Here is a 15,501-nt window from a genome sequence, read left to right as displayed (position 1 = left end):
GTCGCTCCGTTTGGCCGTGAAAGTCGGACAAACACACATTATCTTTGGTGAAACAACGAATTTTTCCACTTCAGATTATAGAGTAACCAGCTTTTCCCATTTATAATAAATAGGTTTTGACCGCGGCTTCGCTCGCGTAAGAAAGAGACAAAAGGTAGCCTATGTCACTCTCCATCCCTTCAACTAAATCCCCTTAAATAATCACGTCAATTCGTCGCTCCGGTTTTGCCGTGAAAGACGGACAAACAAACAGACACACACCCTTTCTTATTTGTAATTTTAGTATGGATTTGACATTATTATTTATATTTAAATAATTTTATATATTTATAGCCCAATTTCGTCGGTAACAGCGTGGTATGTAATGGCGTCGTTGGTGAACAGTCGTCTGTCACGCCGTGAAGGTGCGTTCGATTCCCAGGTTTCTATAAACTTTTTGTATTTTTTTGGATATAAATTTCGTATTTTTTATTGACCGAGCAAGAATGGAGAGCCGAAGGTATCAATTTTATCTTAGAGAACATATTGATTTTTTTATTGTCATTTTGATTTTCTATTTATTAAGTTGAGATATAAAATACAACTTTTAATACCCTCGCTAAATATAATATATTCTCGAAATTACTCCTTAGATAAAAAAAAAGTCCACTTGAGTTTTTAAAGCACTACGGTACTCAGTTAACTATTGCATTTTCATTTACTAATTTAAGTTTTTAAAAGCCATTTGAATACCCTCCATCGAAAATAAACAATTAGAAAAAAAATCATTCGAATCGTACTTTAGAAACTAATTTTTTTTTAAATATCAGATTAGGATAATTATGTTAGAAATTCTGAGTTCGACGAACCCAAAAATTATTACCATGTAAGAGAATAGGTTTTTAATCTTTTTTGTGGAAAACGCTCAGTAACTACTATACGAGTAGGTACATATACATTTATGTATAATAATAAAACAAAAACCGGCCAAGAGCGTGTCGGGCCACGCTCAGTGTAGGGTTCCGTAGTTTTTCGTATATTTCTCAAAAAATACTGAACCTATCAAGTTCAAAACAATTTTCCTAGAAAGTCTTTATGAAGTTCTACTTTTGTGATTTTTTTCATATTTTTTAAACATATGGTTCAAAAGTTAGAGGGAGGGGACGCACTTTTTTTACCTTTAGGAGCGATTATTTCCGAAAATATTAATATTATCAAAAAACGATCTTAATAAACCCTTATTCATTTTTAAATACCTATCCAACAATATATCACATGTTGGGGTTGGAATGAAAAAAAAATATATCAGCCCCCACTTTACATGTAAGGGGGGTACCCTAATAAAACATTTTTTTCATTTTTTTATTTTGCACTTTGTTGGCGTGATTGATATACATATTGGTACCAAATTTCAGCATTCTAGTGCTAACGGTTACTGAGATTATCCGCGGACGGACGGACGGACGGACGGACGGACGGACGGACGGACGGACGGACGGACGGACGGACGGACAGACAGACAGACATGGCGAAACTATAAGGGTTCCTAGTTGACTACAGAACCCTAAAAAAGATGAAATTAATACAATTTAAATATATGTTATTGAACCATAGAATGCCGTTCGCTAGTTTGCAGGTGGTACAGCGACATCTAACGAAAAATGTGGACATCAAAAAATACTTATACATTTTACGAAAACAAGTCATTGCCCAGTTTGCGGGGGTAACAGTGACATCTAGCGAACGACAGCGAACAACTCTATCGTTGAGTTTCCTAAACATATCCTAAGTACATTGGGTTTCTCAACAATAAATAAATAAATAAAATTTACTTTTTCTTTTGACTGAAAACACCGTGTTGATAACCTCTCTCTCCCTCCCTTTCTTCCCTTGGCTTCTGGCTGGCTTCCTAAACTTTGACGAGCCATAACATAATATTAAAAATGTAGGGCTAAGTTTAGATTCCCATAGACAAATTGGATTACGCGCCATTTCCAGTGCCAAGTTTCGATTGATCGTCATAGTTGACAGACGTCAAAAATACAACGTTACCTCTTTAGTTTTCTAACAGATGGCGTTAGTTATACAAAATAGTAAACGATGTTTTCTTACTCCTTAGAGTCCTAACAGATGGCGTTAGTAGTACAATATTGAACACAAAACTGAGATTTGATTTTTTTTTAAATGACAATAAAATAATTAAATTACTATGTTTAAGCACAACTTCATAGGCGTGATAGTTTTTTCAAAAAATGTACCACAGGGTTCGGAACTTTGTCGACTATAGGAGGGCTTCGCTACCGCTCGCCCTGATAAGTAGGATACTGAAATCTTCTTTCTTCGTTGAGCCATCACAGCTAACTTTAACTTACAAACGGTCTTAAGCACCTACACTTCTGAAGGCGCTTAAGTCATTTTTGCTAATAAAAAAAAAACACAACGTTCTATGAACATTGGTCAAGTGCGAGTCGGTTTTCGACTTTTCCATACAAAGAACTCATGAGCGCCTGAACGACTATGATGGCAAAGTTAACGTTTCGAACTTTCAAGACTTTACGTATATATCTCGGAAACGATAAGAGATAGAGCAAAATGGACTTCAGATTTGGGCTTTCGGTGGCACAAATTCTATGTTTTCGTCAACAGACACCTTTTTTGGACCGATTTGAATAAAATTTTGCTCAGTCAATTTATAAACGGTCTTAAGCGCCTCCTTTTTAGTAGGAACTTAAGTCATTTTGTACAAATGAAAAAAAAATTGAACAAGTTCTAAAAAGAAAAAGACAGAAATGAATTTCTTTATACCTGTCCAACTCGATTACACAATTTTAAGACGTTTAGTAACTACTTGCAGCGGCAGTGAGTGAAATTCGTAATCTGAGTTTTTTTCTCTTAAGTCCGACTTACGCTTGACTGTAGATTTCTAATAGGTTTTCCTGTAATCTACATGGAGAGGGCTATCTCGTGTATTTTTTTGAAAATTTTACGCTAAGTAGTTTCGGAGATAAGGGGGAGGGAATGGTCATTTTTTGCTTATTTTCTTAAATTACTTCTAAATTACCAAAACAAAAAATATAAAAAAATATATTTCAGATGCTGATAAAATGCTCTTTCATTTGATATGTAACACAATATAGTTTTAATAACTTTGATTTTTAATTTTTAATTTTACCCCCAAAAGTGACCCCTGTGATTAAATTTCATTTAATTAAATTACATGTCCGTCTTTGGGCCACAGGTTTACATACGTGTGCCAAATTTCAAGTAAATCGGTCCAGTAGTTTCGGAGAAATCGGCTGTGACAGAGGGACAGACAGACACGCGAGTGATCCTATAAGGGTTCCGTTTTTCCTCTTTGAGGTACGGAACCCTAAAAATAGTGTCTCCTAGTGTTGTGTTCCTGCCGGTGAGTAAGGCTGCCAGAGCTCAACGAGGGTGCGGGGTGCTGACGACGGGAGGACTTACGGAACTAATTTGTTCCGTCTATTCTATTGTCCTTTGAGTCGTCGGCAACCCAAACCCTCCTTTGAACTTGTACACTCCTTTTTGCTGTGCACACACAGCAAAGGGGAGTGTACAAGTTTCTAATGGGGCGGCAACGCGCATGCGACACTCGAGTTGCAGGCGTCCATAGGTTACAGTGACCGCTTTCCATCAGGCGGACCGTATGCTTGTTTCCCACCGACGTAGTATTTAAAAAAAAAAAAAAGAGAAAAGGTCCTGGATTCGAACCCAGTACTTCCATGCAAATCATGCGATGGCACGTATTTACCGCAAGGCTATTTAAACAAGCTGTCGCCGCGTGAAATTATCGACTAGAAGGAATACAAAAACACTGTTTGTATGTGTGAGTGGTACTTAAAAATAGTGTAAAATAGTAAATTTATCTACATTAAGGGGATTAACGTTACAATGAGAAGTTGAATGTATGTTGTAATACGTCAATTTTAATATTAAATGTTCGCGAAGCATACTTGAAAGTATATAAAATGCCTGTACGACTCCACAAAAAAAATAAGACCGGTAATTTGCAGATTGAAGCTAGGAACACACTACGCGGACGTCCGTCGTAAATCGACCGCGGACGGGAATCTGGACAATGAAATTACACATTAAGCTAGGAACATACTACGCGGACGTCCGTCGTAAAACGACCGCGACCGCGACCTATCAGTGTGCACGGAACAAAACATCCAGAGAGCCAGATTTCGATCGGACGTCCGTGCGCTCAAGGCCACGTCCACGTCCGTCGACCGATAGTTTGCACGGTTATGTGTATTTTCATTGTCCAGATTCCCGTCCGCGGTCGATTCACGACGGACGTCCGCGTAGTGTGTTCCTAGCTTAACCGTGCAAACTATCGGTCGACGGACGTGGACGTGGCCTTGAGCGCACGGACGTCCGATCGAAATCTGGCTCTCTGGATGTTTTGTTCCGTGCACACTGATAGGTCGCGGTCGCGGTCGTTTTACGACGGACGTCCGCGTAGTATGTTCCTTTTTTTTTTTTTTTTTTGATGACCCAGGGGGAATCCATTATGGATCCCACTGGCCCGGGAGAAGCCAGTGGGTATGACCGACTCGCACGGACTAAACCCCCTGGGGCGTTCCGCCGCTCGCTGTTTGGACGGGGTTTCGGGCACTCGGTTGTAGGCCTCCGATACCCCGTCAGCGTTGCCCTTGCGGGCCCTTCTCGATGGCTGCTTAGGCAGGTTACTGCGCTGAAGGCCCTCGGAACACGGGAGGGCCTTCCAGCTCGGAACCTCGTTTAGGCGGGTGATGGGACTCCCGATCCATCACCCGCAGGTTCCATGGGCGCCAGAAGAGTTCCGACGCCCGGCGGTGGTCATGGTCTTTGGTTCCACCGCTAACCAAGTCGGCCGCAAAGGATAGGGAGAACGGCGCACCGTAATACCGGCACTCCTCTTCCCTTGCGGCCCCACCAATGCCGCTACAGCGGAGCGGCCCCGCCAAGGTCGCAGGGGGTAGGGAGAGTGGCGCACCGCTATACCATCACGCCTCTCCCCCTGCGATCCCACCTCGGCTACCGAGGGAGGGCACAGAGCGGCATCCCATACTGCCGGATCTTCCCTCCCACGGCAGTCCTCCTAGAAGCATCTCAAGTGGGCTTTACAAGCCCACTTGGAGCGTCCTCCTCGGGCCAGCTCGCCCATCAACAAGCCGGCCCTGGTTGCTTCTTCGCTTCACCGTAGGTGACCAAGCCACGGTTACTAAGCCCCTCCACCACGACAAGGTGAGCAACCTGCGGGGGGGCGTAGTATGTTCCTAGCTTAACGCCATCTAACGCAGCCTGAGCTTCGGGTAACCTAGGCGAGCCACCTTAAGTGAAGGATTCAACTGCAATCCCCCAAGGTGAAAATAATTTTCCTATATTTTGCAATTGAAGTATAATGTACTACGTAGTAGTAATAGCTCAATGTATTTTGCTTATGCGACAAAGGCCCTTCAAAGGCTTCAAATTACCACTAAGGCCGGCAACAGACAGTCTTAAATTTCATAATCTTACGAAATCAGATCGAGTGCACGGACTCCCATACAATTTCGCAACTGTCCACACACAGTCTTATTTTTTAAGATTATGATTTTTTTCAGATTGATCTGACAGATTGCGAATAATTTGAATTTTAAGAATATGTGTGACAAGGCAGTCAATCTTATTTTATAAGATTATGAAAATTAAGACTGTCTGTTGCCGGCCTTACGAAAAATGTGTTCGACCCGATTGAGGAGGCACACTGACATTTTATCCCACCAGGCGGCGCCTGTGCAAATGCATAGTAGAATAGATAGATAGCGTCACTACTTTAAAAAAACTTGTATCTTCGTCTGTCAATGAAAAGAAAATTGTAGTAAGTATGTATGGAATGCATATAGACTTACTGCGTTTTAACTTTGAGGAACAGCGTGAGATACGAGATTTTTAAAAAGTAGTGACGATAGGCATTGTAGACTGTAGGCATGTCACTGTCATTCATTTGTGAGAGAGAGATAAAGAAATGTCTCACTCACGTATGAATTTTTTTATCTGGGCAATAGACTAATAAGGTGGCGCCATCTTTCATAACCGTCATAACCCTGGGCGCACACGGAGGCGACAGTTGCACGGCGACATTTTTTGTCTCTGTCGTTACTACATAGCAAAACAAAACGAGAAAGATTAAAATGGTACTTCTATCAATACTTGTTTTTAAAAAAATGTGATATATTAGTGGCCGGTACTACTATAAAGATGCACCCACACTGGCTGCTATAAATGGTATATGGCTTGCCACAGACAGTCTTAAAAATTCATAATCTTAAAAAAAAATTGTATGCAAATTGACACTGACAGATCTGTCAGTGTCAGTTTGAACTGTCAGATTGCATACAATTTTTTTTTAAGATTATGAATTTTTAAGACTGGCAAGCCTATGGCCGGCAACAGACAGTCTTAATTTTCATAATCTTATAAAATAAGATTGACTGCGTTGCCACACACATTCTTAAAATTCAAATTATTCGCAATCTGTCAGATCAATCTGAAAAAAAATCATAATCTTAAAAAATAAGACTGTGTGTGGACAGTTGCGAAATTGTATGGGAATCCGTGCACTCAATCTGATTTCACAAGATTATGATTTTTTAAGATTATGAAATTTAAGACTGTCTGTTGCCGGCCTTTAACAGCCCGGTATGGGAGCACCATAAATAAATGTTGTTTCGTCTAGTCTAGTTACTGAACAATTTTTTGTGGAAATAAAATGCCCATCTCCTTCAGATAGGTACGAAAAGGCTGTTCCAAAAGTAAAACAACATGTATATTAAGGAATTATTTATTTTCGTCACAATCATGTATTAACTTTGTGTTAGAATCCAGTTCTTACACGTCAACTTGTTATAAAAAGTACATAAATAATAAGTTTCTTCTATCTGCTGTCTGTGTTACTAAACTATACCCATCGAAAAACATGTCATCAACATCTTACTAGGTCACTCAACTAGAGCGTGGGGTCAGCTCAGCATCTAATCCCAATCCCACCCAAGCTTAGCGTAATCTCTAGATCTACATAATCAATCAATCAAGTTTAAAAAGATCAAACTTCTACTTTAAGGAAGTTTTTCCTCTATCAAGTAATTAATATTATAAAAACACTTATGCTACAAAGTAAATTAAATACAGCTATTCATTTGCTTCCCTTAAGTAGAGGTTGTTCATAAGACCTGATACAAATGGAACTAATGTGTAAATGACAACTGTCTGTGTCCCAAATTGTGGAAATGCCCATATTCTGGTAGTCAACATAAAAATTTCATAGAATTTTCACATTTAAAGTAACTCGAGCACAGTCTGTTCTATAAAAATCACTGCCAACATTGCTTAGCCTAAAGCTGAGTTTAGACGTGCAAGTTATTGCTGCAAGTTTTCAGATGCAAGTATAGGTAAGAGTGAGTGGCAAATATCTGCATCTCTTTCTTCTGTAACAAAAGCAAGAAAAATAACTGTAGCCTACTAGTATACTCCACAGACCAACATTTGTTCTGCGACTTTTAAAAATAACGTGTATTTTGATTTTATTACCCTTAAGAAAGTTTTTACTAAGAGGTAATGTATTACTAATTTTGTCTAAAGCGTGACAGACAACGACAATGACAACAATAATGGCGTAATTACGTGAAGATAATATTTATTTTGTATGAAAATAATATAAATTAAGACTTCAACATTTTTGAAAGTCGCTGAACAAATGTTGGTCAGTTTAAGGAGCCTACAGCAAAATTTTTGGCTTTTGTTACAGGGCCCACCCGGTGAACCCTTCAAAATATGACAGCGGTACTCCTAGTGTCCATGACAGCGAGCTCGTTGGCCGAGCTCACGATGGTCTGCGCGATATACTTGGGCGGCATTCCGTACTGCTCGAATATGAACAACTTGTAGCTGTAGTTCTTTGCGCCCACTACGCGCACCGCGTGGCGGAGGATGGCACATATGTGCGATAAGTTCACGGCCTTTTTTTCGGCTGCTACGTATCTAAAACCAAAGGAAAAATAGACGAATAAGACAATTGCTACAACTTTACTGGTAGGTACCCTCATGATGATACATTTCTGTTATCCTTTATAGGGACATAGGGCTCTCAGAACAATTCACTTTATGTTACGGTCTTGAGCGACTACTTTCAGCCAACTCAACCGAGTCTTATAAAATTAAATTAAAGTCCTAGATTTAGCACCCTACAAATATTCAAATAATTTATAGTATCAACAATTTACATAAACTTTAAAGGTTGCCACAGTGAGGCGAAACGCTGATAAACACACATTAAATTTCCTTTTTCGGCGATAATGCGTAAAGTGAAGCCCTCGTCATTTAAGGGGATCCCCTCCAACATCAACAAGGGGATTCCCTACCATGTTGAGTTCAAATGGTTTAACAGCTGTATATATTCTTCCATGAATACCTACTCACTGTTTTAAATAATCATTAATTTAATCATTTTAGACCGATCCATAATTATTTTGGTATCTCGTATGTGCCAGATTATAGTTTAAGGTGATCATGATAGAAAAATATGAATTTCCACTTACGTTGGACATTTCTGTAGTCTCGGTATCAGCTCCTTCTTCTTCAGCAACAACAGTGCATTCCTCACGGAAGCTGCGGCCACGACGGACGGGTACTCCGAGCAGAGGCTCTTGTTCACCATCAGCCCGCAGAGGCAGAGGAACGTGGTGGCCACCTCGATCTCGCCGGGCCGCTCATGGTTGCACCACCACGCGAAGTACCAGATGTAGTCTTGGGGCACTACTGGTAGGAGAGGAAATTTCTGTACAAAACAAAGAGTACATTTTATAACTATAATAAACTGATAAAATAAGGTGACGTTTGTTGATGTTGTGTTAAGGACGGATCAGGGTTTAGTGCATTACGTCAGTGAGAAAGGTATTTTTTTTTGTATTATTTGAAAAATTAAAATCCATTAACAAAAACAGATTTTAACTTGCAACCTTTTCAGAACACTGATCAAACAAACTTCACGGAACTCATAAAAAAATCAGGATACATACCAATCTAGCCAATATGACTTTCTCCGCTTCCAGTAGCCTCTGGTGCGTAAAGGCATGGTTGGCGTCACAGAACTATATCAAGATAGAAGGAAAATGCTCGGCGATTAACAGCGAAACCGAGCGTGTAACGTTTTGTGTCGAGCCTATGACGTCACGAGTGTACTTTAGTGATGGGAACGTTGTCGCCGCGTAACCCATTCGATCGATTGTGGAGGTTGCTTGCGGGATGCCCACTGAAGTTAAAAATATCGGATGTTCATCTTCGTTGTGAAATGAAGTAAGTATTTTATTTATTTATTTATTTAATCAAAAAGTAACACAGCATTACAGTTTACACCAAGGCACTGTGAAACTACAAAAATACAAAACAAGACTTACAAAAAAAAAAAAAAAATACAAAAGACATACAAAAAATAAACAAATTAAACATTAGATTTGGGCGACGACGTAACAGCGTGGCTCCGTTGCGTCGTCTGACTCGGCGTAGGATTCGGCAGGTTGCCCCGGAACCGCCGAAATACCACACCCTTCGGCCAGAAGTCTGCGCACGCGATGGTGTCCTGCAGCGTGCGCGGCACGCGCACAACAAATGAAGTGAAGTGCACGTAGTGGCGCGACTGCAGCTGTTGCACCCTCAGCGTGTAGCCAGTCTTCCGGCGAACGTACTCCACCACCTCATCAGCCCCGGCGGAGTAATGCAAGCGCGACACGTAGAGCGCTTTACTCGGTGTAGCAACTCGCAGACCAGAATTAATCGGCTCCGCGGTACCACACAGAGTCTTACGAGGCGCCCTACGCGCCTTGCTCTTCCTTTGCACCAGTGTGAACCCCTCCTTATCCACATCGGCGCGGGAGGACTTCTCCTTGATTGGAGCCCGTTCTTCACACACCTTTGCAGGTGCGCTGACCCGGTTCGCTGCGGCGTTGCGTTGACCGGCTAGGGCGGCTACATCAGCATATGCCCGCTGACGTGAGCTCGACGTGAGGGGGGGAGGCGGCCGCACGCGCGGGGGGCGCGCGGGCGGCGGAGCGGCGCGTGCGACATTTTTAATTGTGTCAACGCGCAAACTACCTGACTCGACACTAGTGTTGTCAGGTCGATGATCGGACGTCAGGTCTGAAACCGCTGACCGAGCAGGAGCATTACGTAAATAACTAATTTCGTCACGTAACTCGGCGATTGTTTGCAAGCTGGTTTCAAACCTTGAAATAACTACAGCTAAACTTGTTTTTAGGGCCACGATTTCCCTTAACAAGCTGCGAACGTTGACGTCATCCGGATCGGATCCGGAAGTATATAACTGTATTCGTGTGATGACAAACAATTCACTAGTAGGTATATAATTTGCCTAAGGCCAGGAACAAAGATTTTAGTAGGTAGGTATTAATACTAGTTGATATTTCGTAATATTTTTAAGAAAATCGACCATGTACTCACTTCATTATCCTCATGTTATTTGTTACAACTTTTAGTAATATATAAATATAATTAACCATTAACACATTTTTAGAGTTATTTTTATTCATAATAAATATAGAGCGTATTATGTTTGTATTTGTTTTTCTGCCGACCACAAATTCAACGTTAATACCGTAACTGTAACCTATTTTAAAGTTAAATTTACTTTTCACTCGTACTTTATATGTATAGGTTCATAACAATATAAAAACATAATTATAATTTCCACTGCTTCGCAAAATCGATTTAAATCGAATAAGGAAATCGCAGCATACATGACGATTTAGTTCCGTGGTGCACCACTATTCTTAAGTTCGACGTGAGTTCGACGGACAAAAAAACAAATCTACCTTCACTTTGTCTCGACAGTTTGAATAGCCTATTTTTATATCGCTTGTTTTAAACGCACGCCAAGTCGGACTCGTCAAATTAAAGCCGCAATGGAAAACTAGTTTGACGGCCGTACGTCAGCTAATGTTTTGATGATAAAAATAGGAAAATCGTGTTTTTTATTTAATAAAAAATATTTTAGGACAAATGGTACTTACCGATGATAGGAAACACTTTGTTTAACACTCTTGCTTTTATTGGTGGTGTTTGAACAGTTAATTATCGAATACCGACCCATTTTGTATTTTTCACTGTATGTCACTCGCGGGCAGCGGTCGAGAGCAGACTGACTTGCGCGGCGAACAATGTCGCTCGCTATTTAACTTTTCCGCACGCGAAGTAGATACACTTTTTCCTTCTATCTTGATTTAGTTCTGTGGTTGGCGTATTTGACAAGCTTGGACGCAGGAGTCAGCGGCCCGTGGGGCTTGGTCACAATCCAGTAGGCCGCCGCGAGAATCAGTTGTATGTTCTCCAGCGTCTTATGCCCATGATCAAGAAACTGGTCCTATAAGGGTTCTGTTTTTCAGAAGTATATATGTAGTATAGGTACATACCAATCTAGCCAATATTACTTTCTCCGCTTCCAACAGCCTCTGGTGCGTAAAGGCATGGTTGGCGTATTTGACAAGCTTGGACGCAGGAGTCAGCGGGCCGTGGTGCTTGGTCGCTATCCAGTACGCTGCTGCGGCCACTAGCTGCATATTCTCTAGCGTCACGTTGCCGGTGGCCAGCACGGCGTCCAGGTACCACACCGCAGTTTGAATGGTGGCTGGGTTGCCGTCTACGCCCTAGGTTGAATTCGATTGTCAATGACAATATCATTATGGAAGTAAACTCGAACTTAGTTACTCGTCAAACAATAATAGGTTCGTAGTTTTAACTACAAAATGGATTATTTATCAAATATCTAATTTAATCATTTGATATAGAAATAAAACTATGGAAACGGATTAAATCGCGTATAATGAATTTAAAATTCATCCCGACCTTTAAATCCGTTTCCATAGTTTTATTTCATGAGTAACTATCGCGGTAACCGAAGACAACGAAGACGTCCCTATCGCACTTACTAATAGTGCGATAGGGACGGCCTGATATTTTATCGTCTATCGCGCGACCATGCTACCGGTGCTGGTCACGTTTTCTTAGTACATTGCATTTACATATTTAGGTTTATAACATGTCCCTATCGGGCTCATTGTATTTGAAAATGATGCATCATAACATCTGCAGTACGAGTATAAAGATAGGAAATTATATGACACATACATTTATTTTCATCAGCCAGTTGATATCGCAAGCTCTCGTCTCACTCTTCACCCGCGGGAGCGCCGCTGTTTTCCTCTCGGCTTGTAGAAGATATGATAGAATTTCACCTGCGTAATCTCTGTCCATATTAGCCATGTATGATTTCAGTGCTGTAAATAAAATAACACAATATGATTTTAATAGAAATCCAAATGATCTAAATAGGAAAAAGTTTAAAAAAAATTGTTATTAATCATTTTTAACCCCCGACGCAAAAACGACGGGGTGTTATACATTTGACGTGTCTGTCTGTCTGTCTGTGTGTGTTTCTGTCTGTGACATCGTAGCTCCCAAACGGATAAACCGATTTAGATTTAGTTTTTTTTGTTTGAAAGCTGAATTAGTCGGGAGTGTTCTTAGCCATGTCTCATGGAAATCGGTCCACTATATCGCGGTCGGGGGTTTTTTTTTTTTTTAATATTAATTTTGTGATTAGGTTATGCTACGTACATAAATCAGGTGTCTGCATCCTCTCTCTAACTGTCTGATTGAAATTCAGTCTCCGTTTCACTCTATCATCCACCTTTTCCCGATTTTCCAGCGGCGTTAACCCTTGCAGTTCCCTACTATGAGGTCTCTTTAAGCTTCGCTTGATATTCTTCACCCTGGCTGGAACTAATGTGTTAAGGGCCGGAGTGCTTGCTGACATCCGCCTCTTATTAGCAAGGCTGTCTTTATCAGTGAAATATATTTCCTTTTCATTTGATTCATTTTCCTCATCACTGCTAACAGTAATGACAGTTGGCTCTGAAACTCTTCGCTTATCATCTTGGTAAGCAACAAAATTAAAGTCCAAATATTCATCACATCCCCGTTGCACTGTTACGAATTTTGTGTCAATTTGAAAAGGACTTTTCAGTCTATCCACGATGCTTTTGTTTTTTGCATTGCTTGGTCCAGCCACGCAAAGCAAACTAGAGGGCACATTTTGACTGAGTCCATTAGGGCCAGCTAATGTATTCAATGGGGGTCTCTCGCTTATTTTTTTAAGCAAGTGGTTTGGCAGAGCTGGCAGGGGTGCCAATGGTAAAGGAATCCTTGTTTTCGCTTTTACATTTTCTTTGTCTTGGTATTTATCCATATTCGACTTCAGTGAAATCACCTTACACAGCTTCTATGAACACTTGTTGTTTGGTTATCTTATTCTTGTTTTATAAATGTTATTGCACTATAACCTGCAGGCACGAGTCACGGCCAGCGTGACCGTTATTCGCCGTGTTTAAACTGAAGATGATTTATGTCGGGTAGCTTCATAAAACTCGTCAGTCTCTTCACATCGGGTATCGTCTACCGTCTTTTCTCTCACAAAACTAATTTGTACATCTTGAGTAGATCACTGTAGGTATAATGTCAAGCGTCAAATAATGTATTAAATACCTAATGAAAGATTATTTTAATAACTTAAATGTTACATTTCTAAATAATAATGCGGCAAACTTCGTTTATTTGAAGTTGTGATTTGACCAGTTTATTTTTTAAATAAAAGGGCATTTCATTATAAAATGTAATGTTCATAATAGGCATAATTAATTTGTACTATCACAGTTTCGTTTTCTTTCAACTCCTTATTTGCCAAAAGTGGCACTGACGCTTTAGTAGTTGCATGCGCTCTGCCTACCCCTTATGGGATACAGGCGTTTTTATGTATGTCATAGAGTAGTAATAGAAACAGAGAGAGCCTCACTGAAGACCGGCTGTGACCCTACAATGGCGGATTTTATTTAATTATATTTTATGGCTTGGTGGCGGAACCTTCAAGCCAGCAATGGCAGACGGTTAGCGATATGCAAACACGATTTAAAATCAAAATAATTATAATTCAGGTCAAAAGAAAATCAATTCTTCATTTAATTTATCAAAAATTAATTATTTCACTTGAAACTTAGAAATATCTTGTTTTTAACAAATAATAATGACTCTGTGCACCGTGTGCAAACACTATTTAAAAAAATACTGGTCACATTCTTGTTTTGCAATTTGTTGGTTTATGATTATGAACATTAATGAATATTGTGATTTTACGTATAATAACTTGATAACGTATTAATTTACGCATGAAAAGTTACTCCGTATTTTTTTTCTTTCGATAGGTGTCATTTTTACACAGTTTGACAACGCATGTAGGCATATTTTCTTATTTTTCTTTAGATATTTTCGCCACGGGCGCCTCGATCCGACTGACAGGAGATTAGTGGATGAGCTCATATGGCCCCTGTACACACATGGCCAACGGTTCCACCAGCCCTTTGTGAAACCCCTTGGCCAAGATAAGAGCCGCTGTTTACACATTGGCGAACCAATCACTTGGCATTGGCTCTTCATGAAAGATGGACGTGTAATGAAAAAATCTAGGAAATTCTTGGTCATAGACGTTGTCAGAAAAAAAATATTAAAAAATAATAACCCCGTAGTAAAATTAAATTATTTGCAATATTAACAATTTTTTGAATATTCTGATAAGAACATTTATCTTTTTTAGGAAATACATTAAACATTTGCAAGGTTATTTTATTTCCTAAAATCTACACTATTATTGGCATAGATAAACTTATTATTTTCGTAAATATATCACTACTGTCCTCTCTGACGGCTGACGACCAACTGAATGAAGCGCCAACGTGTAAACGCAGTTGGCCATTGGCGCCAAGATCCTTTTGGCCCCTGTACACACATGGCCAACGGTTCCACCAGCCCCCTTGGCCAAGCGTGTAGAGGGCTACTTGGCCGTAAGTTGGCAGTTGGCGCTTGCGCTTGCCGGCCAACCGATTGGTGTCGGTTTTTTGTCCACACATCAAATGGCCGCTGTACACACATGGCCAACAGTTCCACCAACCCCCTTGGCCATGTGTGTAGAGGGCTACTTGGCCGTAAGTTGGCAGTTGGCGCTTGCGCTTGCCGGCCAACCGATTCGTGTCGGTTTTTTGTCCACACATCAAAGGATCTTGGCGCCAATGGCCAACTGCGTTTACACGTTGGCGCTTCATTCAGTTGGTCGTCAGCCGTCAGAGAGGACAGTAGTGATATATTTACGAAAATAATAAGTTTATCTATGCCAATAATAGTGTAGATTTTAGGAAATAAAATAACCTTGCAAATGTTTAATGTATTTCCTAAAAAAGATAAATGTTCTTATCAGAATATTCAAAAAAATGTTAATATTGCAAATAATTTAATTTTACTACGGGGTTATTATTTTTTAATATTTTTTTTCTGACAACGTCTATGACCAAGAATTTCCTAGATTTTTTCATTACACGTCCATCTTTCATGAAGAGCCAATGCCAAGTGATTGGTTCG

The 15,501-nt window shown here is 40.2% G+C and overlaps 1 protein-coding gene across 2 annotated transcripts; it reads right to left on the bottom strand.

Moving 5' to 3' along the window:
- Window positions 1-6,795: 6,795 nt before the first annotated feature.
- LOC125241702 lies at window positions 6,796-13,875 on the bottom strand. 2 transcript variants are annotated; one of them, XM_048150297.1, is made up of 5 exons: window positions 12,655-13,875; window positions 12,166-12,314; window positions 11,451-11,684; window positions 8,565-8,803; window positions 6,796-8,007 (listed from the first exon to the last, which is right to left on the bottom strand). In XM_048150297.1, the coding sequence occupies exons 1-5, from the start codon at window positions 13,283-13,285 to the stop codon at window positions 7,794-7,796; spliced, it is 1,467 nt and encodes a 488-aa protein (XP_048006254.1). In that variant the 5' UTR covers window positions 13,286-13,875; the 3' UTR covers window positions 6,796-7,793. The 2 variants fall into 2 exon arrangements, with proteins under 2 accessions (XP_048006254.1, XP_048006255.1); XM_048150298.1 differs by lacking the exon at window positions 11,451-11,684.
- Between the last annotated feature and the right edge of the window lie 1,626 nt (window positions 13,876-15,501).

This window comes from Leguminivora glycinivorella, chromosome Z, assembly GCF_023078275.1.
Source record: "Leguminivora glycinivorella isolate SPB_JAAS2020 chromosome Z, LegGlyc_1.1, whole genome shotgun sequence".
In the NCBI taxonomy this organism is placed as follows: Eukaryota; Metazoa; Arthropoda; class Insecta; order Lepidoptera; family Tortricidae; genus Leguminivora; species Leguminivora glycinivorella.
The sequence above is the reverse complement of the archived record's forward strand: the minus strand, read 5'-3'. Positions and strand labels throughout refer to the sequence as shown.